This window comes from Chiloscyllium punctatum, chromosome 25, assembly GCF_047496795.1.
Source record: "Chiloscyllium punctatum isolate Juve2018m chromosome 25, sChiPun1.3, whole genome shotgun sequence".
Lineage (NCBI taxonomy): Eukaryota > Metazoa > Chordata > Chondrichthyes > Orectolobiformes > Hemiscylliidae > Chiloscyllium > Chiloscyllium punctatum.
The window spans coordinates 64,426,481-64,446,285 of record NC_092763.1 but is presented as its reverse complement, the minus strand read 5'-3'; the positions used below and the strand labels follow the sequence as shown (position 1 = coordinate 64,446,285).

General features: G+C 41.0%; 1 protein-coding gene across 7 annotated transcripts in view; it reads right to left on the bottom strand.

Moving 5' to 3' along the window:
- The window catches only part of nexmifb (neurite extension and migration factor b), a 314,997-nt gene that overhangs the window by 31,109 nt on the left and 264,083 nt on the right, over positions 1-19,805 (bottom strand). For 6 of the 7 annotated variants that reach the window (XM_072595429.1, XM_072595426.1, XM_072595431.1 and 3 more), the window contains 2 exons: positions 6,242-6,366; positions 1,614-1,768 (listed from right to left, as the gene is read on the bottom strand). In XM_072595429.1, coding sequence (XP_072451530.1) covers positions 1,614-1,647 — 34 coding nt within the window. In that variant the 5' untranslated portion in view covers positions 1,648-1,768; positions 6,242-6,366. Of the gene's footprint in view, positions 1-1,613; positions 1,769-6,241; positions 6,367-12,246; positions 12,335-19,805 lie in introns of all 7 variants that reach the window. The other variant, XM_072595427.1, reaches the window with a different exon arrangement.

Genomic DNA, 19,805 nt, shown 5'->3' with positions numbered 1-19,805 from the left:
TGCTAAGCTAAAGAAAAAGTATCCAAGTCTCCAAGATTACAATGCACATGCATTCCATATTACAAGTTCCAAGGCTCAAAAAGGAAAAGATCAGAAATAAACCCTTAGGAACTAAGAATTGCCTTCTGAAGTAGAATCACATCGAACTTGAAACATTAACTTTGCTTTCTTCTCCTCAGATGCCCTCAGACCTGCTGAGTTTGTTCAACACTTTCGCTACCTGGAGAAATAGGGCGGCACGGTGGCACAGTGGTTAGCACTGCTGCCTCACAGCGCCAGAGACCTGGGTTCAATTCCCGCCTCAGGCAACTGACTGTGTGGAGTTTGCACATTCTCCCCGTGTCTGCGTGGGTTTCCTCCGGGTGCTCCGGTTTCCTCCCACAGTCCAAAGATGTGCAGGTCAGGTGAATTGGCCATGCTAAATTGCCCGTAGTGTTAGGTTAGGGGTATGGGTGGGTTGCGCTTCGGCGGGGCGGTGTGGACTTGTTGGGCCGAAGGGCCTGTTTCCACACTGTAAGTAATCTAATCTAATCTAATTGAATGTCTACTTAAAGAACAGTGTAAATATCTACCTAGGATATCAGTTGTGCTGGAAGAAGAAAGGGGGATGCTCTGAATGTGATTTGAAATATATGTGGCCAAACTGTTGAGTCCATTGTGGTTTGTTTTAAAGTAAAGTCTTTAAATACAAACTATTGTCATTTCATTCTTTCAGCTATCAAATAGAAGTTTGAATTTCTTCTTAAAATTGATTGTTATTTAAGGACACGGTGACAATAACATTTCCGAGGGGAAATATCAAAAATGAAACCCCTTAAGACTTTGTGAACATATAGATGGCATGTCGAAGCAATCCAACACATTTTCTTTTAAATTCTCAGTGACAGCCACAGCCTGATTATTTTTAAAGTTTAAGGAGCAGAAGATTGAAAACCCTTCAAATCGTGACAAGATGTACTTGTCCTATTTACATCGACTCCATTGATTTATGAATCCCATGCTGTAGGTTAAAGGCCTTACAGCATTCAAAATGTTGGTTGTGTTGACTTCAAATGGACCTGATGAGATCGGGTCTCCTGTGTGAATTATTCCTCTCCCAATTTGCACTACCATTAAAAAGTGGATCTGTTGGAATCGAGATCCTGCTTGCTATTCCTAGAATCAGGAAGATGTCACAAATATACTATAGCTAATACTCTCTACTTTAAGAAGGCGGTGACTAAACTTTAAACTTGTCTCTGGACTTCTTAGGATTGTGAAAGGCATTTTTCTCTGTGATGGCATTCAGAAAAATGATCACCAAAGCTATTTACAACAGTAAACAGAAAAGCTTTTCTGCCTCATGCTAGTTCCTAATGTCACACCTTGGAGTCTTTCTGCCCTTTTAGGAATCTTGCCCAAAAGTCTATCAGCAGGCAATCAAATGTTTGACAAAATGATCTAAATTTTTCAGCTGCTTTCGATGTTTGGCTCAACCTACTAATCTCAAGTGAGGCCATTTGTAAGACTTTCATTGAAACGTACATCATGGAATCAGAAACATATGTCAAAGTTTTGGCACTTTTTAAAAAATCTGCAACAAGACTGAATAATTTATGAACTCATTGACATACCTGCTGTTTCCATGTTCTGTGCTTCGATAAACATGAAATATTGGCTGGGCTTAAATTCTCCCTGTAAAGATAGCCAAAGTATTGTGAGACCACATCACGCTGGTGCACAGGCACTGTTTATATCACTGTCACCAACAGGTTTCAGAAAAGTTCTCCTGCAAAAACAAAATCAAAGCATTATTTGGCCAAAGAAACAATAAAAGAATAATGTGTTAACATTCCAGTCATTCATTTTTCTGATGTTTTGTCTTTTATCAAATGTATAAAAGAGAAATCAATGTCTGTTCAAAGGATTGTAGGATTAGCCCTTAATTCACAGGCACTTGGGGGAGGAATCAAAGCTATTACAATGGTTTCTGCTCCCTGAGAAGATAATTTAGATTGTGCAATGGATCCCCATTTCGAACAGGCAATGCCATTGCATGATTTTGGTTTCGCACTTGTACTCACCGCAACCTTGGAAGGAGAACCCAAAAAAAATTTGCATGCAGGCATCCCTAATGTCGGGATAATTTAGCCAAATAGGATTAGTCTTGTGAAGATGACGGGAAGAGGTGAGATGATTCAAAGCGCTCGCCTGCCTGAGTGTATCACAGCTTGCTTTACTATGCTCAGATTTAATGGCCTTTTACAATCATTCAAACCAATATTCTTTTCAACCACTGCTGAAATGATTGACTGAATTCCTGGCTGAGTGGCAGCTACCACCCAAAGGCTTCTTGCAGATTCAGTGACTGTAAGCTCTAAAGCAGCCTTGTCTTTTGCTAAGGAGCATAACATTTTACTCAGGGGTGGAATGTTATCACACCTATGAAAGGATGAATGCAACTTGGTGACAGCTATTCATTATCTCTAAACCAAAAAGGTTTTAACTTTTCTTGTTCTTTCAGGTCAGAGAGATAGGAATAGCTCAGTTCTAACATTTTTACAGTTTCAAATAACCTACGCAAGACAAAGACTGTTACACTCAATCAACTATTGCCAATAGATTTCTGATGTTGTAGGAAGAAAGCAGTGATCAACAAATTAATTTTCAATACAATAATTAACAGGTACAAGGTCACTTACAATGTCCTGGACCTCAATAAATTTACACAATAAACTAAATTGTGGGCATCACGGTGGCTCAGTGATTAGCACTGCTAACCTCACAGCGCCAGGGACTCAGGTTCAATTCCCGCCTCAGGCAACTGTCTGTGTGGAGCACATTCTCTTCATGTCCGCATGGGTTTCCCCTGGGGACTCTGGTTTCCTCCCACGTTCCAAAGATGTGCAGGCCAGGGGAACTGGCCATGCTAAACTGCCCATAGTGTTAGGTGCATTAATCAGGGGTAAATATAGGGTAGGGGATGGGCCTGTTTCGACACTGTAGGGACTCTAATCCAATCTAAATTCTGTGACAGCTTCCATCAAGCACATTTCAGTCCACACCTAGGTGAAATCTCTCTAATTCCAAGGTTCCTGACTGACAAATCTACCCAGAATTTTAGAACTTGAGATGTGACTCATTATAAAAAAGATTTACTGCTTCATCCACGAGAGTAAAAAAAATCAAACTTTACTCAGCCATTCTCCAGTTGCACAGCAATCAGTGTTTTGCTTGTCACTTCAAAGGATAAAATGAGAGGAGTAATCAAAAGATGTGAAACTTCAGCAGACTTCTCTTTTTTCAGTGTTTTTTGTGAAAATAAAGCCAGCATTTGCTGATACTAGGGACTGAACGTCTCATGGAGGAAGAATTTTTTTTGTGTACGAATAAAATTGGCATAGGGTTGCCTGCAACGTAATCACTTAGGGTTAGAGTTAGAAAATTGAGAAACCAACATGAAGGGTCAGGGTCACTAAGGGAAAGCCACCATTAAGGTTGAGATAGAGATGAAATAAACTGGGAAGTAATATCATAGGCAGCACTTATCTTGGATGCTGTGTTTTGAGCACTGATAGGTGCTGTTGCATGAATGAATTGTAATCAACTAAATGGGCTATTTCTTCTATAATTATGTGGTGAAGCTGTACAAGCCTGAAGGGTTGGAGGAGGGAGAAAAATTAAGAGGGTAAAAGGATTTAAGAAATAAACTAGAGTAGACATGTCTGAAATGACTGAAATAACTGCAGAGGCTGTAAATCAGAAACAAAAATCAGATCTGAGGAAGGGTCACTGGACCCAAAAAGTTAACACTGATTTCTCTCCACAGATGCGGCCTACCTGCTGAGTTTTTCTGTTTTTATCTCAGAAATGATGCTGGAAAGGTGAAGGGAGGTATTTGTATTTGAGAAAAGCAGGTAACAATGAAGTTCAGAAGAGCATTGAACGTTGCAGCACTAGTGAAATAAAGAGAATCAAGGAAAGTTATAGTATGTAGCTTGGAAGTATTAACTGACAGCACATGGGCACAGGAGTTAACGTGTTTGGTCTAACTCTACAAACATGTTAGGTGACCCTAGATATAGGATGGGCTTTGTGGATAATTAATTGATGGAAAATTAAGCGATTTACTTTAGACTAATTAGGTTCTATATATTTCTTAAAATTTAGCCATGCACATGAGCATCCCTGGCAGAGTTCAAATCACTTAGGACGGCCAAAGGATTTTCTCCAAAATTCCCAAAATGCCCAGGAAAATTCAATGACAGAGGTGAACAATGGGAAAAGAGTCACTTTAAAATGCTCTTGCTATATGTTTACCCAATGGAAATGCATTGCTTATAATCTTAACAGTCGACAAAAGATGCGTTTAGGGTGCTTAGGTTGATGGGTTTTTTTGTGTGTGTGTGGAAGTGTGTGTCAGTTATTTTGAGAAAAATAACTTTTAAGCTAACTTACGCCTGATGCCCTGTGCCAACTTAAGCAGTAAGAAATGAATAGCTTCCATGTGTGGTGCGGCTTTTTTTAATGGAGGGTGATAATTGAGGTTATTGTTGAATTCTTCTAATTTGTTAGATTTTAAATTCCGTGCATATCAACATAAATACCAAAGATGTTGTTATTACATGACTATATCACCAAAGAATTGAGTAAATGAGAATGGAAAAACAGCCTCTGAAAAGCAAAAATGTAGGCTGAGAAAATCTCAAAAATAGCCCACAAAATATAAGTTTACCCTGATTACTGGCAAGGTCAGCATTTAGCACCCAACTCTAATCAGCCTTGAGAAGATGGTGGTGCGCTGCCATCTTGTTCCTTTGCCGTCAATGTGATGTTGGTTTGACCTATTGACAGCAAAGAAGTAACAACATATTTTCCAGTTAGGATGCTGTGTGACTGAGATGGGAATTAGGAGGGAGCATGTTCCTGGAAACAAGATAGCACTGGCTCTGCTGAGCAAGCTCAAACTGAACAGAAGGTTTTCAAAATGTGACAAACAGATGGTCAGATTGGCGGCATAAAACACAGAAGATCAGCACTGAGAGCCATGATTTTGGATAATAATATCGCTCCCTGAAATTAATTTGCACTCCGTTAGATTTGATTCAGAAAAAAAACGACTGTCTCAAGAAACTAGTACTTTAAACAGTTTTGCTGTCGGTGATGCCCCCACGTGCCATCGCCTTCATTGTTGTAGGCAGTAGAAATCACGGGTTTGGAAGAAGACTTCTCTAGTTATGGCAGTGTATATTATGGATGGTATGCACTGCAGCCTCAATGCATTGGTGGTGGAAGGGGTGAGTGTTAAATCGATGGGGTGTCAGTTGAAGGGGTAGCTTTGTCCGGCATGCTTTCCTGCTTCTTGAAAATTGTTGGACTGGACTCATTCATCAGGTTGGCAGGAATTCCTTCACACTCCTGGATTTTACCTGTCATCCAATTAGGTTTCTCGTTAATGGTGGATGCACTAAGTTAGTACTTTATGTCGCATTTGGAATGAAGAAAGAAAAGGGACAGAGAGTGGGTGAGGTGATAGATGTTATCCCCAAATTAACATGCGCTCCTGGGAATCCAAATCAGCATTGGTGTAAAACCTAAAAGCAGGTGAGGGAATAGGTGCTTGCAGTAAAATATTGTACTGTACAGTCAACTTGTACTGAGTCAATCTAACACATTGAATTAGAATCCTGAAAGGGAAAGCTATAAACTCCATTCTTTCTTGGATTTCTCCCTGATTTAGTTCTTTGTTGACACTAAGTAGAATCTTTGATCCTTTTCCTATCAATATAAGAGACCAGACTGTGGCTAACTGATTGAAGATCAGTCAAGATAACAGAATAGGATCGGTGCCTAATCAATCCGAGAACAACGTAAACTACAATCATGGAGTTTGACCGAGCAACATCTAAACTCCAAAGATTTTAATTTTTATGATCATAAAAATGATTTGATGTCAATGCTTTTTTGAAAACATACAATTCATACCTGATAGGTATCCTATTACTCCAACTTAAAACAAAAGTATTATTTCAAGTTCTTACAGGACAAGCACTTACACATTCTAATCTGTGAAACAAGCAATTTTCCTCCAGTTTATGTCCACTTAAGCTAAGTTTGGTATATTGTTTTGTAGTTTCAGCTCTTGAAAAGGTATGAAACATAATGCCTTTTAAATTCATTTTTCCATAAACCATTAAAAATGTAAATTCTCATGTTAAACCATCATTGAATAATTATTTTATAGTTTTTATTAATTCCTTACCATGTAGATTGACCCTCTTAAGCTCTGCCATGCTGTAGTCCTGTCCATTCAAGACCTCTTTTCTTATTTATCCATCAATTTTCCCTGTTATTCTTTATTTCAAGAATCATTTGTTTCCCGCCACTCTGTAAATACATTGAATACAGTCCATTTAAACTGTTCAACAGCTACACAACTGTAACTGCAGTCAAAATAAAGCTCATCCAGCAATTTACTGTGTTGAACAATACAAGCCCATCTATTGTCTTCACAGGAATACACATTTTACTATTAGTTTGCTTGATACAATAGTCTCATGGATTGCAGGGGGTGTTTTTGTGAGTGATGTTTTTACATATACATGGCGGATAGTGGGGGGGCACAAGGTTAATGTCTCCATTATTCTACCAAACAATGCTGGTGTAATTACTATCATTCCATCTCTAACAGACATGAACCAATTCAGAATGCACAGATCTCTGAAATGAATGGAATTATTAAAATCATTGCTGCTACCGTTTGGAAGATATCACTATGTCACCGGCAGCTCAATCACTGTAATCACAGAACGGACGTTTTTTTAAAAAATGATTAGTATTTTTCAATTTGCCTGATTTCACATTCTTCTGAAAGCAAGAGTTTTACCTGACAATGCATTCAATTCATCATCATGAAGACCTTTAGCCCACTTCTTCCTTACCTTTCTACATGTGGAAATGCAATGAGGATAATCTACAGAATTTGTAAATTTGCTGAATTTTTTTTTACACATTGCCAGACACCATAATTTGACCAAGTACTGTAGTTATTGTTCACAACTGGTCTTAAATATCACTGTCTTGTATGTGAGGCATTTCAGTGAAGGTCATTCAGATTCCACATTCAGGGATTTTAGAAAACAAAAACTTGCATGCTTATAGCACCTTTTGCGACCTCAAAATGAATCAATGCTTTACAAAATAGTTTTTTTTAAAAGGAAGTAGTCGCTATTGGAAAATAGGTCATGTAACAGCCAATAGGCACACAATGAGCTCCTACAAACAACACCGCAATTACCACTAGAGGACATAGAACTGTACAGCACAGGAACGGGCCCTTCAGCCCACAATGCTGTGCTGCACATAATGCCAAATTTAACTAATCCCTCCTGCCTGCCCCTGGTCCATATCCCTCCACACCTTGTATATTCACGTACCTATCTAAAAGTCTCTTAAATGCCCCTAAACTATCTGCTCCACCATCACTCCTGACTGTGCTTTCCAGACGTCTCCCATTCTCTGTGTAATAAACTTGCTCCTCGCATCTCCTTTGAACTTTACCCCCCTCACCTTAAATGCATGCCCCCTAGTACTAGACATTTCAACTCTGGGAAAAGGACTCTGACCGTCAACCCTATCTATGCATCTCAAAATTTTATAGATTCTATCAAGTCTCCCCTCAGCATCCGCTACTCCAGAGTAAACAACCTGAGTTTTTATAGCTTTTCCTTATAGCTCATGCCCTCTAATCCGGGCCGTATCCTGGTAAACCTCTTCTGCACCCTGTCCAAACCCTCCACACCCTTCCTGTAATGTGGCCACCAGAACTGAATGCAATACTCTAAGCGTGGCCTAACCAAAGACTTATAAAGCTGCACATGACATCCTGACTCTTCTACTCAGTTCCATGACTAATAAAGGCAAGCATGCCATACCCCTTCTTTATCACCCTATCTACTTGCATGGCCACTTTCAGGGAGCTATAGACTTGAACCCCAAGATCTCTCTGTACACCGATGCTGTTCAGGGTCCTGCCATTAACTGTATACTTTTCCTTAACATTTAATCTCTCAAAGTGCAGCACCTCACACTTACACAGATTAAACTCCATCTGTCGTTTCTCTGCCCATATTTGCAACTGATCTATATCCTTTCACAACCTTCAAAACTATCCACAACTCCATCGATCTTTGTATCATCTGCAAACTTACTAAGTCACCCAGCTACATTTTTATCCAAGTCATTTATATATATCACAAACAGCAGAGGTTCCAGTACAGCTCCCTGCAGAACACAACTAGTCACGAACCTCCAGCCTGCAAAACACTCTTCCACCATGACCCTCTGACTTCTATGAACAAGACTAATTTTGACACTGGGATAAATATTGTCAAAGGTACTGGGGATAACTTCCTGATCTTCTATGATACAATCTTTGACAGTTCACCTGAGAGAGCAGACAGGGCCTTGGCATAACTTCTGAACTGAAAGATGGCACCTCTGATAGTGCTGCACTATTAATATACTGAAGTGTCAGCCAACATCCTTGCACTCAAATCTCAGGTGTAGGACTTGAATGCATGTCTTACTGATTCAGAGGAAAGATTCCATTCATAGTGTGGAAGCAGGCCATTTGTCCAGTGGAGCCAACCTCAACCCTCCAAAAAGCATTCCATTCAGATCCACTGCACCGGCCACACCCCTCCCCTTCCTCCCCCATCCCTATAACCCTGCATTCCCCATGGATAACCTACCTAGCCTACACATCTCTTGATGATTTAGCATGGCCAAACCACCTCACCTGCACATCTTTAGACTGTGGGAGGAAACTGGAGCACCTGGAGGAAACCGACAGGAAGAACGTACAAATTCCACACAGACACCGAAAAGTGAATTGAACCCAGGTCCCTGGTGCTGTGAAGCAGCAGCACTAACCACCAAGCCACCGTGCCACCACAGTTGACACAGAAACTTTATAGAATTAAGGGCACATGAGATAGCTTTGGCAAACAGGGTAAAAAAAAAATCTGAAGGGATTCTACAAATACATGAAGGACAAAAGGGTAACTAGGAAGAGGTTAGGGCCCCTTAAAGATCAGCAAGCAGGCCATGTGTGGAGTTGCAGGAGATGGGGGAGATTCCAAACATGCATTTTGTTTACTGTGGAGAAGGAAATAGAAGTTATAGAATGTGGGGAAATACACAGGGACATGCTGAAAAATGTTCATAATACAATGGAGGAGGTGCTGGATAACTTAAAGATGGATAAATCCCCAGGACCTGATCAGGTGTACCCTAGAACTCTGTGGGAAGCTAGGGAAGTGATTGCTGGGCCCCATGCTGAGATATTTGTATCATTGATAGACACAGATGAGATGCCAGAAGATTGGAGGTTGGCTAACGTGGTGCTACTATTTAAGAAAGATGGTAAGGAAAGGTCAGGGAACTATAGACTGGTAAGCCTGAGATTGGTGGTGCTTAAGTTGTTGAATGGAATCCTGAAGTACAGGATTTACATGTATTTCGAAAGGCGAGGACTGATTAGGGATGGTCAACATGGCTTTGTGCATGAAAACTCATGTCTCACCAACTTGATTGAGTTTTTTGAAGAAGTAACAAGTAGGATTGATGAGGACAGAGCTGTAGATGTGATCTATATGGACTTCAGTAAGGTGTTTGACAAGTTCCTCATGGTAGACTGGTTAACAAGGTTAGATGACAGGGAATAAAAGGAGAACTAACTATTTGGATCAGAACTGGCTCAAACTGGAGACCTGTGACCAGTGATATGCCACAAGGATTGGTGCTGGGTCCACTGATTTTTGTCATTTACATAAATGATTTGGATGTGAACATAGGATGTATAGTTAGTAAGTTTGTAGATGACACCAAAATTGGAGGTGTAATAGACAGCGAAGAAGGTTACCTCAGATTACAACAGGATCTTGATCTGATGGGCCAATGGGCAGAGGAGTGGTAAATGGAGTTTAATTTAGGTAAAGGCAAGGTGCTGCATTTTGGAAAGGCAAGTCAGGGCAGGACTTATACACTTAAATGGTAAGGTCCTGGGGAGTATTGCTGAACAAAAAGACCTTGGAGTGCAGGTTCATAGTTCCTTGAAAGTAGAGTCGCAGGTAGATTAGATAGTGAAGAAGGCGTTTGGCATACTTTCCTTTATTGATCAGTGCATTGTGTATAGGAGTTGGGAGGTCATGCTGTGATTATACAGGACATTGATTAGGCCACTTTTGGAATATGGTGTGAAATATTGATCTCTCTGCTGCAGGAAAGATTCAGAAGGGGTTCAGAAAAGATTTACAAGGATTGGAGGGTTTCAGCTATAAAGAGAAGCTGAATAGACTAAGGTTATTTTCCCTGCAGCTTCGAAGGCTGAGGAGTGACCTTGTAGAGGTTTATAAGATCATGAGGGATAGATAGGGTAAATAGACAAGGTCTTTTCCCCGGGGTGATGGATTCCAAAACTACAGGGCATAGATTTAAGGTTAGAGGGGAAAGATTTAAAAGGGACCTAAAGGGCAACTTTTTCATGCAGAGGATGGTGCATGTATGAATGAGCTGCCAGAGGAAGTGGTGGAGGCTGGTATAATTATCACATTTAAAAGGCATCTGGTTGGGTATATGAATAGCAAGGGTTCAAAGGAATATGGGCCAAATTCTGGCAAATGGGACTAGATTAATTTCGGATATCTGGTCAGCATGGACGAGATGGACCAAACGGTCTGTTTCCATGCTGTATATCTCTTAAAGCAAGAAGCTACGCTGATCTTCAACTTCCTTTAATACATTTTGCTGTCCTATCTAAGACCAACCATTCCATTTCAACTTTGCAACTTTTACCTGGATGATATAGCTTCATGCTGCACATTGTCTACCTATTTACACAAGTAAAGCTTGAAAGAAGCCAAAACACTGTTCTCAGCAGTGCAGTTGGACTAACCGAAGGGTTAAATTTCACCTGAAATCTGACCATCTGCTTCAGTGACTAAACTTGGTATTCACAATATTCTTCCTAGATGTAGATTAAATAGACTTGTTTCAGATTCCAATTATCAGCCTTACTGTTAGTTACATGCTTTGCTCTCTCAAACATAGGCTGATAATGACCTGGGGGTAAGTTCAGTCTTCATCCACCTCACATTACATGGTACCACACATCCATTGTACACAATGTGGGATTAGATGCACATCTGCCCACTGGCACAAACAATGTGAGACACTGACATAACCAGTTTCGTCCAGCACCTGCCAGGTTACATTAATGCATCAAAGCTACTTCCCAGCAACTAAATATACTGTTTATGAAATTTAGCCTTTTCTCTCTTTGTATGGGTATGATCCCTCTTTTGTCTGACAGTCAAGTCAGCTAGAATTCTCTTTCTGCATCTCAGATTACCCATGGCCAAGCGACTCAATGCAAGGCCTTCTTATTGATCTTCAACTTGGGTTAGGGTACAAGGAGATTTGCCTTTAAATCCCTGTGGAAATCCATTGAACAGGTGTTTAATGTGTCCAAAATTGGGAACAACAGTTGGTGTAGGACAGAAATCTGCCACACAGCTTTCAAAACTGGTGCTTTCAAAAGCTTTGAAAATTCCAGGGCTGTCTTCCAGAAATGATGATTAGGTCCAAATTAGGAGTCTGTGAGATTTGGAGAATTTGAAGGAGACATGAAGGTGATGGTCTCCCTGTAACAATGCTGTTCATACCCTTCTTGATGTTTGAAACCAATGAACAGGATACTAGCTGGCAAGCTTAGCATGGTAAATTTTTAGATTAGATTAGATTAGATTAGATTCCCTACAGTGTGGAAAAAGGCCCTTCAGCCCAACAAGTCCACACTGACCCTCCAAAGAGTAACCCACCCAGACCCATTTCCCTCTGACTAATGCACTTAACACTATGAGCAATTTCGCATGGCCAATCTACCTAACCTGCACATCTTTGGACTGTGGGAGGAAACTGGATCACCCAGAGGAAACCCACGCAGACACGGGGAGAAAGTGCAAACTCTGCACAGACAGACGCCCAAGGCTGGAATCGAATCTGGGTCCCTGGTGCTGTGAGGCAGCAGTGCTAACCACTGAGCCACCGAGTTGCTTACAGCATCTTCTAGATTAATCAACAGTATGTGCTGGCAATGGAGAAGGTAGAGAGAATCCAGTAGGAGGGTTTACTGAATCATTACAGCACAGGAAGAAGCCATTTGGCCTGTCACATCAGTACCAGCTCTCTGAAGGAGTATTTTACCTTGTGCCTTCTTGCTGCATATTTCTCCTTAATTGAACCTCCTTCCCATCACATTCTCAGGCACAGTAATCCAGATCACCAGCACTCTCTGTGTAAAATAAAAGTTTCTCATGTCTTCTTATTTTAACATAGGAATAGACCATTCAGATCCTTGAACCAGTTCCACTATTCAATGAGATCATGGCTGACCTGGAGCTTAAATACACAAATCTGCCTTTGGCCCAGATCACTTAATACTTTTATTGAACAAAAAATGTTTATCTCAGATTTAAAATTAATAATTGATCCTCTATCCACCACTATTTGTAGAAGAGACTTCTAATCCTCCACCAGCCTGTGTGTGGAGAAGTGCTTCCCAACATTTCTCCTGAATGGTCTGGCCCTGGTTCTCAGACTATGCTCCCTAGCTCGAGAATCCCCAAACAGGGGAAATAATTTATCTTTATCTACCATGTCTTCTCCTGTTAATAGCTTGAAGATTTCAATCAGATTGTCCTTCAATTTCTAAATTCTGGAGAAAACAGGTCTAATTTATATAATTTCTTCTTATAACTTAGCCCCTGAAGTCTAGATTTCATTCTTGCATACCTACATTACACTCTTTCTAAGGCCAATATATCCTTTCCAAGATATGGTACCCAGATCAACTCATAGTACTCCATCAGTTTTGACCAGGGTTTTGCATAACTGCAGCATAACTTCTGAATTGTTATACTTCAATCCTCTAGGTATAAAAGGCTAGCATTCCATTCACTTTTTTGATTATTTGCTGCATGTATTTCTGACATTTTAAAGATCAATGCACCTGAACTTCTGACCAGGGCCGGAAATCATCTTCCAATCCAGATCAGACAAAAGAAAAGATATTTCCATTTAGAGGAGTTCTCTATCCTGACCAGGAGCCTTCCAAACTGAATCCCAACTGCCGGTGGCAAAATGGGTTGGTTTTGAAAGCCACATCTTTTATCCTGAAAGATCCTGAAATTACTTCCAAAGCAACTGAGAGAAAAATATGCGTAAGTGAGAGGGTCAAGTGAAGGTTGGATGAAGAGGTATATGTGGTAGGTGGGTGAGGGGTAAAACAACACATGGTTAAAGGGGTAATGTGCCAGATGATGAGGGGTTGGGGTAGGTTGGTGAGGACTTGATGTACTGGGTATATTGCAGGCTACTTTTTCTGTAGTTTTATTTCCTGTTGTACACAGCAGGGTCTTCTAGCATGGCGGCTCAGTGGTTAGTGCTGTTGCCTTACAGCACCAGGGACCTGGGTTCCATTCCACCCTTGGGCAACTGTCTGTGTAGAGTTTGCACATTTTCCCCATGTCTGAATGGGTTTCCTCCGGGTGCTCTGGTTTTCTCCCGCAGTCCAAAGATGTGCAGGTCAAGTGGATTGGCCATGCTAAACTGGACCATAGGGCCCAGAGATGTGTAGGCTAGATGGCCTGGCCTTGGGAAGTGCAGGGTTACAGGGATAGGATAGGGTAATGCAGTGGGTCTGGATGGGATGCTCATCAGAGAGTTGGTGTAGATGTGATGGGCCAAGAGGCCTGCTTCACCACTGTAGGAAGTCAATGCATGGGACCTCTGAGTAGGCCATAATTTTGAGGGAGCGGTGATTGCAGGTGGATGGGGATGTAGGTGGAGAGGTGTGGAGGTAGGCTTGCCACATGGTGAGAGGCAAGTGGCTGAGTGCATGGGGTATGTGGATGGGTGGGATATTGGCTCAGATCAGATTGGGATTAGCTCAACAGGGAGTCAGAGGAGGTCAAATCAGAGGGATAGTGAATGTTGGGTAGGCAGTCAGGGGTCTGGGGAGGCTAGGACTGGTAGGGGTGCGTGATGGTGGTCAGTGGCGAGTTGGGGTTGTCAGTTTAATAAGTATCCAGGAGTGACAGCAAATTTTAATTCCTCTAACTTTTTCTGGGTAATTATTAAGGTAAGTGAGTTGAAACCCTCCAAAATCGCCAACTAATTCAGAGCTGAGGTATTCCTTGTAAGACTTCATACTCTTGGTAAGTGTGTGTTGGAAGCTTCAACATCATGGGTAATTCCTGAAACAGTTAGCTGTGTTGGGAGTTCAACACACAATTCTTGTCTATACTGCTGCAGTGACCATCTTCCCATTGGAAGATCTGGACTAAACTTTTTTTCCCTATCTGCTCTCTCCAGAACCTCTACAACTTTAAATATTTCTATCAAATGTCTTCTTGATCTTTACTTCTTCAAGTTTAAAATCCCAACTTCATCAGTCTATGTAAATCACTGAAGTTCTTCATCCACAGAATGATTCTTATGAATCTTTCCTGCCTCCTCTCCCGTGACTTCAAATCTTTCCTAAAGCGCAGTGCAGAGATCTGGGCAGAACACTCCAGTGAGGCTGAACTTATGCTTTACATGCGTTTAACATAAATACTTTTCCTTGTACTCCCAACTCTTATTAATAAAGCCTAAGATGCTGTATGCTTTATTAGCTTCTCTCTCAAGTTGTCTCACCATGTCCAATGACTTATGCACATGTAATCTAGGTCCCTCTCCACCTGCAACCCCCTAAGAACTGTATCCCTTGTTTCATGCTGCCTCTGTGCTCTTCTCACCAAAATGTATCACTTCATACGTCTTTGCATTGAATTTTATCATCTGCCACTTCATCCATTCCAGCAACTTTTGAAGTTCTACATTGTCCTTCTCATAGTTCACAATGTTCCAAGTTTTATATCTGTCTGAAATTTTGAAGTTGAGCCCTGTACCATGGGGAAGCAATCTGTATTGAATGGTATCATGGCTCTTTTGTTTCGTTGTTCCGTGTTTGGCACTACAAAGTACAAGCCTGCCAATCTGTGTTGTTTCTATTACAAAGATTTTGTTTTTTCCAAATCTTCCAATCTACAACCAACATTGGGAAACATGTGGTCATCTTGGACCACTCAAGATCACTCGTCTGCTCATGTCATGGTATTAAGTAACTTTGAAACTTTCCTTTTCACATGCAAAGTGAAATGACCAATGTTCAGCCTCTGTTTCCAAATCAACCTCAAAGGAATGTGGATGCTGGGAGAGAAGCACAAGGTGGCTCAGTGTCCCAAAACCCTGAGAGAAGTCAAATATGCTGCAGCTTTATAATGCATACTTGGCAAAATGCAGTGACTTTGGAAATTAACTACTCTCAGTATAATATCTGCTTTAAAGGTTCATCATTAATAATTTCAGAAAAAGCAAAAGAGTGACAGTTTGCCCCTCCCATTGCTTAAACTGTGAAGGGTACATGTGGGTGTACAATGGCACAGAACTCAAGATAAGCTACTTGACAGAAAGATTGGTAGGACTCATGCATCAGTCCAACAGGCTAATCCTTCAATTCGATGCTAATGTAAATTCACAAGCATATTACCACGACTTAATTGCAGTACGTGAGGAACACTGAAGATATAAAGCACATAGTGTTCAAGGGCCATGATGTTGAATAGTTTTATCATAATGTAGTGCTATGAGTATCTTAGCATTAGGATGACACAAATGAGGTGCTCTAATCATTATATGAACCTATTATAAAGTCAAGAGGTTACTGCAATTTAAAACATCTAATTATTTTCATACAGATACAGAAAATGCTGGAAACATGAGCAAATTGATTAGCAACTGGATGAAAATGGTAGGTTAGCAATATTGACAGGAAGTATATTAAAATCAGGAACATACTTGGGTGTCCCAGCCAAAATATTAAGCCATGCATTTCATTCAGGCGCTGACTGACCAACCAACTGTTCTGTTTTAGTGCGATTTATTTTGTTAATTTCATGTTTCCTAATGTCACCTCCCCCTTATAAAGTAGGCAGCTTAATTGGCAACCTATACACTCACATAAACACACAATCCTTCCACTATCGATGTACTGTAGCTGCATCTATAGGATACATTGTAACAAATCACAAAGATTCCTTTGGCATATCTTCCAAACCTGCAGCCTCCTACAGCCTGATGGACGAGAATAGCAGATACATGGTAACCATCAGCGCCAAGCTTCTCTCCAAATGACCAACTAGGCTAGCCTAAGCATCATTGTTGCTGGGTCAAAACCCCTCCTAGTGGCATTGTGGAAGATCCTTCAAGACCTGGACTGTAGTGCTTCAAGAAGGTCTTGAGAATGAGTTTTTAAAATATAGAAAGTGCAAGCCTCAAATCTTTATGACAAATTGTCCAAGGCTGTTTGCCATCAGTGGGGTGGTAGATCCAATCTGCACAAATTGAAACTATTGCCTGTGACTTTTCAATATCACCTACTTATGGTGAAAGCCCACAGACTCATAAGGGTCCTCAGAATTTTATCTCATGTGTACAAGAACAGCATGAACTTTACTTTGTCAATTAGATCTGGAGTTGTGTAAATCCAAATGGCTGACTGACTTTGCACAGTAAGTAGCAGAGTTGTCCAATGTTAGGCTATGCCAATTCGCAACTTTCCTGTTTTAAAAGGTTAATGTAACGTTAGACTATATCTCGTTGAAACACATGTATGTATATATAGTACAATATATTTACCAGGTTGAATATAAAGGGATAAAAATTATGCTGCAATTGTAACAAGTTCCAGTATGAACAGATCTGGGGTTATTGTGTTCCTTCTGAGGGCTGTCATCAGGGAGCTTGGATATTTTGTAATCAAATGTGTTGTGACACATCTATGGAGGATGTGGGACTTGAACCTGGGACTTCTGGCTCAGAGGTAGGGGCATCACCACTGTGCTACAAAAGCTCCCTCCCACCTCAGGTCAGATATACACGGCATTAAGGGATTGCTAATGCAGATTCACTAGAATAATATTCAGGTTAAAAGGGTTAAATTATGTGAAGAGATTGTAAATGCTAGTCTTGTATTCCCTTGAGCTTACTCAATTCACAGCTTAATCTTCTAAAGTGTTTAAGATAATTAGAGGAGTTGAAAGGGCAGAAATATAGACATTATTTCCTCTTGAGGAGGTGTCAGAACAGGGGGGATGCAATCTTAAATTAAGAGCAAGGCTATATAGGAGTGAAGTCCAGGAAATACTTCTACACCAAGTATATTGCAAATCTTGAACTCTCTCCCGAGAAAAACTAAAATAGAATCTGCAGGCAGGTAGGGTCAATTGAAATTTCAAAAACTGGACTTAAATTTTTGTTAGGTCAAGATATTAGGTTATCTAGAAACAAGACTTGCGAATGGACTTGGAATGTAGATCAGCCATAACTGAACTAAGCAGCTGAAGAGAGGTTGGAATGGTCGCGCTCAGCTACTCTTCTCTTTCTGCTGTAATGATTTCTCCTCGGGTCCCTCCTCACCTACAAGAGATTAGAGACATCAGCTGAAAACGCAACTTCAGTTTTCATATGTACACTTGATGACGTGATCCTCTACATGACCTTGCCCTCCCTCAACTCCTCCTCTGTTGCTAAATCATTGGATTGCTTATCCACCTCCAATATAAGAGGAGTATAAACTTCCTCCAACTAGATAATGGGAAGGCTGAAGGCATTGTGTTTGGTCCCTCCTCATAACACAGCTCCTAGCCACAGATTCCATCCTTCTCCCTGACAAAAGTCTAGATTACATTAGTCTGCTCTTTGCATCACATTTGACCGAGGCAAGCTTTCAATCATATATTCATGTCATTGCAAAGACTACCTGTTCCCATCTCCATTGGATTAAACAACTTTGCATTTGTTTTAGTTCACCTGTTTCAGAAACCCTATTTCATGCATCCTCTACCTCTAAACTCAAGTATTCCAATGTACTCCTGAATGGTCTCCCACATTCTACTCCCCTTGACTCTGAAGTCATCTAAACTCTTTAATATGGACTTAGGTAAGGTGTTCGACAAGGTTCCCCATGGGAGACTGGTTAGCAAGGTTAGATCTCATGAAATGCAAGGAGAACTCGCCATTTGTATACCGAAATGGCTCAAAGGCAGAAGACAGAGGGTGGTGGTGGAGGGCTGTTTTTCAGACTGGAGGCCTGCGACCAGTGGAATGCCACAAGGATTAGTGCTGGGCCCACACTTTTCATCATTTATACAAATGATTTGGATGTGTGCATGAGAGGTATAATTAGTAAGTTTGCAGATGACACCAAAATTGGAGGTGTAGTGGACAGCAAGTGAGGTTACCTCAGAGTCCAATGGGATCTTGATCAGATGGGCCACTGGACTGAGGAGTGGCAGATGGAGTTTAGTTTGGATAAATGCGATGTGCTGCATTTTGGGATAGCAAATCTTAGCAGGATTTATACACTTAATGGTAAGGTCCACAGGAATGTTGCTGAACAAAGAAACCTTGGATTGCAGGTTCATGGCTCCTTGAAAGTAGGATCGCAGGTAGATAGAATAGTGGAGAAGGCATTTGGTATGCTTTCCTTTATTGGTCAGAGTATTGAGTAAGGATTTGGGAGATCATGTTGTGGCCGTACAGGCAAGGCCACTTTTGGAAGATTGCATGCAAGTTTGGTCTCCTTCCTATTGGAAGGATGTTGTGAAACTTGAAAGGTTTCAGAAAAGATTTACAAGGATGTTGCCAGGGTTGGCGGAATTGAGCTATAGAGAGTTGAATCGGCTGGGTCTGTTTTCCCTGGAGCATCGGAGACTGAGATGTGACCTTACAGAGGTTTATAAAATCATAAGGGACATGGATAGGGTAAATAGGCAAAGTCTTTTCCCTGGGGTGGGGGAGTCCAGAACTAGAGGGCATAGTTTTAGGGTGAGAGGGGAAAGATATAAAAGAGATCTACGGGACAACATTTTCACACACAGGGTGGTACGTGTATGGAATGAGCTGCCAGAGGAAGTGGTGGAGGCTGGTACAATTGCAACATTTAAAAGGCATCAGGATGGGTATCTGAATAGGAAGGGTTTGGAGGAATATGGGCCAGGTGCTGGCAGGTGGGACTAGATTGGGTAGGGATATCTGGTTGGCATGGGCGGGTTGGACCGAAGGGTCAGTTTCCATGCTGTACATCTCTATGACTCTATAACTCATGCTGATCCCATTCACCTAACCCACCATGCTTACTGATCTACACAGACTGACCAGGCGATAAAGTCTTAATTTTAAATCTCGTATCCTAATTTTCAAATCCCTCCATGATCTCAGCCTTTCATGATCTCAATAAGGTCTTTCAGCCTCCCAATTTGCTGAGATAATTGCATTCCTCTAAATCTATCTCTAATGCATCATCAGCCTTAATTGCTTCATTATTGTTGGCAGTGCCTAGAATTGCCTTGGCCCCAAATTCTGGAATTCCCTCCTTATACCTCTCTGCTCTTCTACTTTACTTTCCCAAAATCTCTTGAATTCTACCTCGCATCTGACCTCATCTCACTTTGAGACTCAACATGCGATTTTGTTTTAAAATGCTCCTAAGAAACATGCTTTGTTACATTAAAGGTGCTATATAGGTTGCTCACAATACTGGCAATACAATTTCATGTGAGATATTTTACATTTGATTACAACAACAAAATAATTAGAAAACAGTCAACACAACACAGGGGCATTATCTCAAATGACAGTTGGTTTACCAAGGACAATTC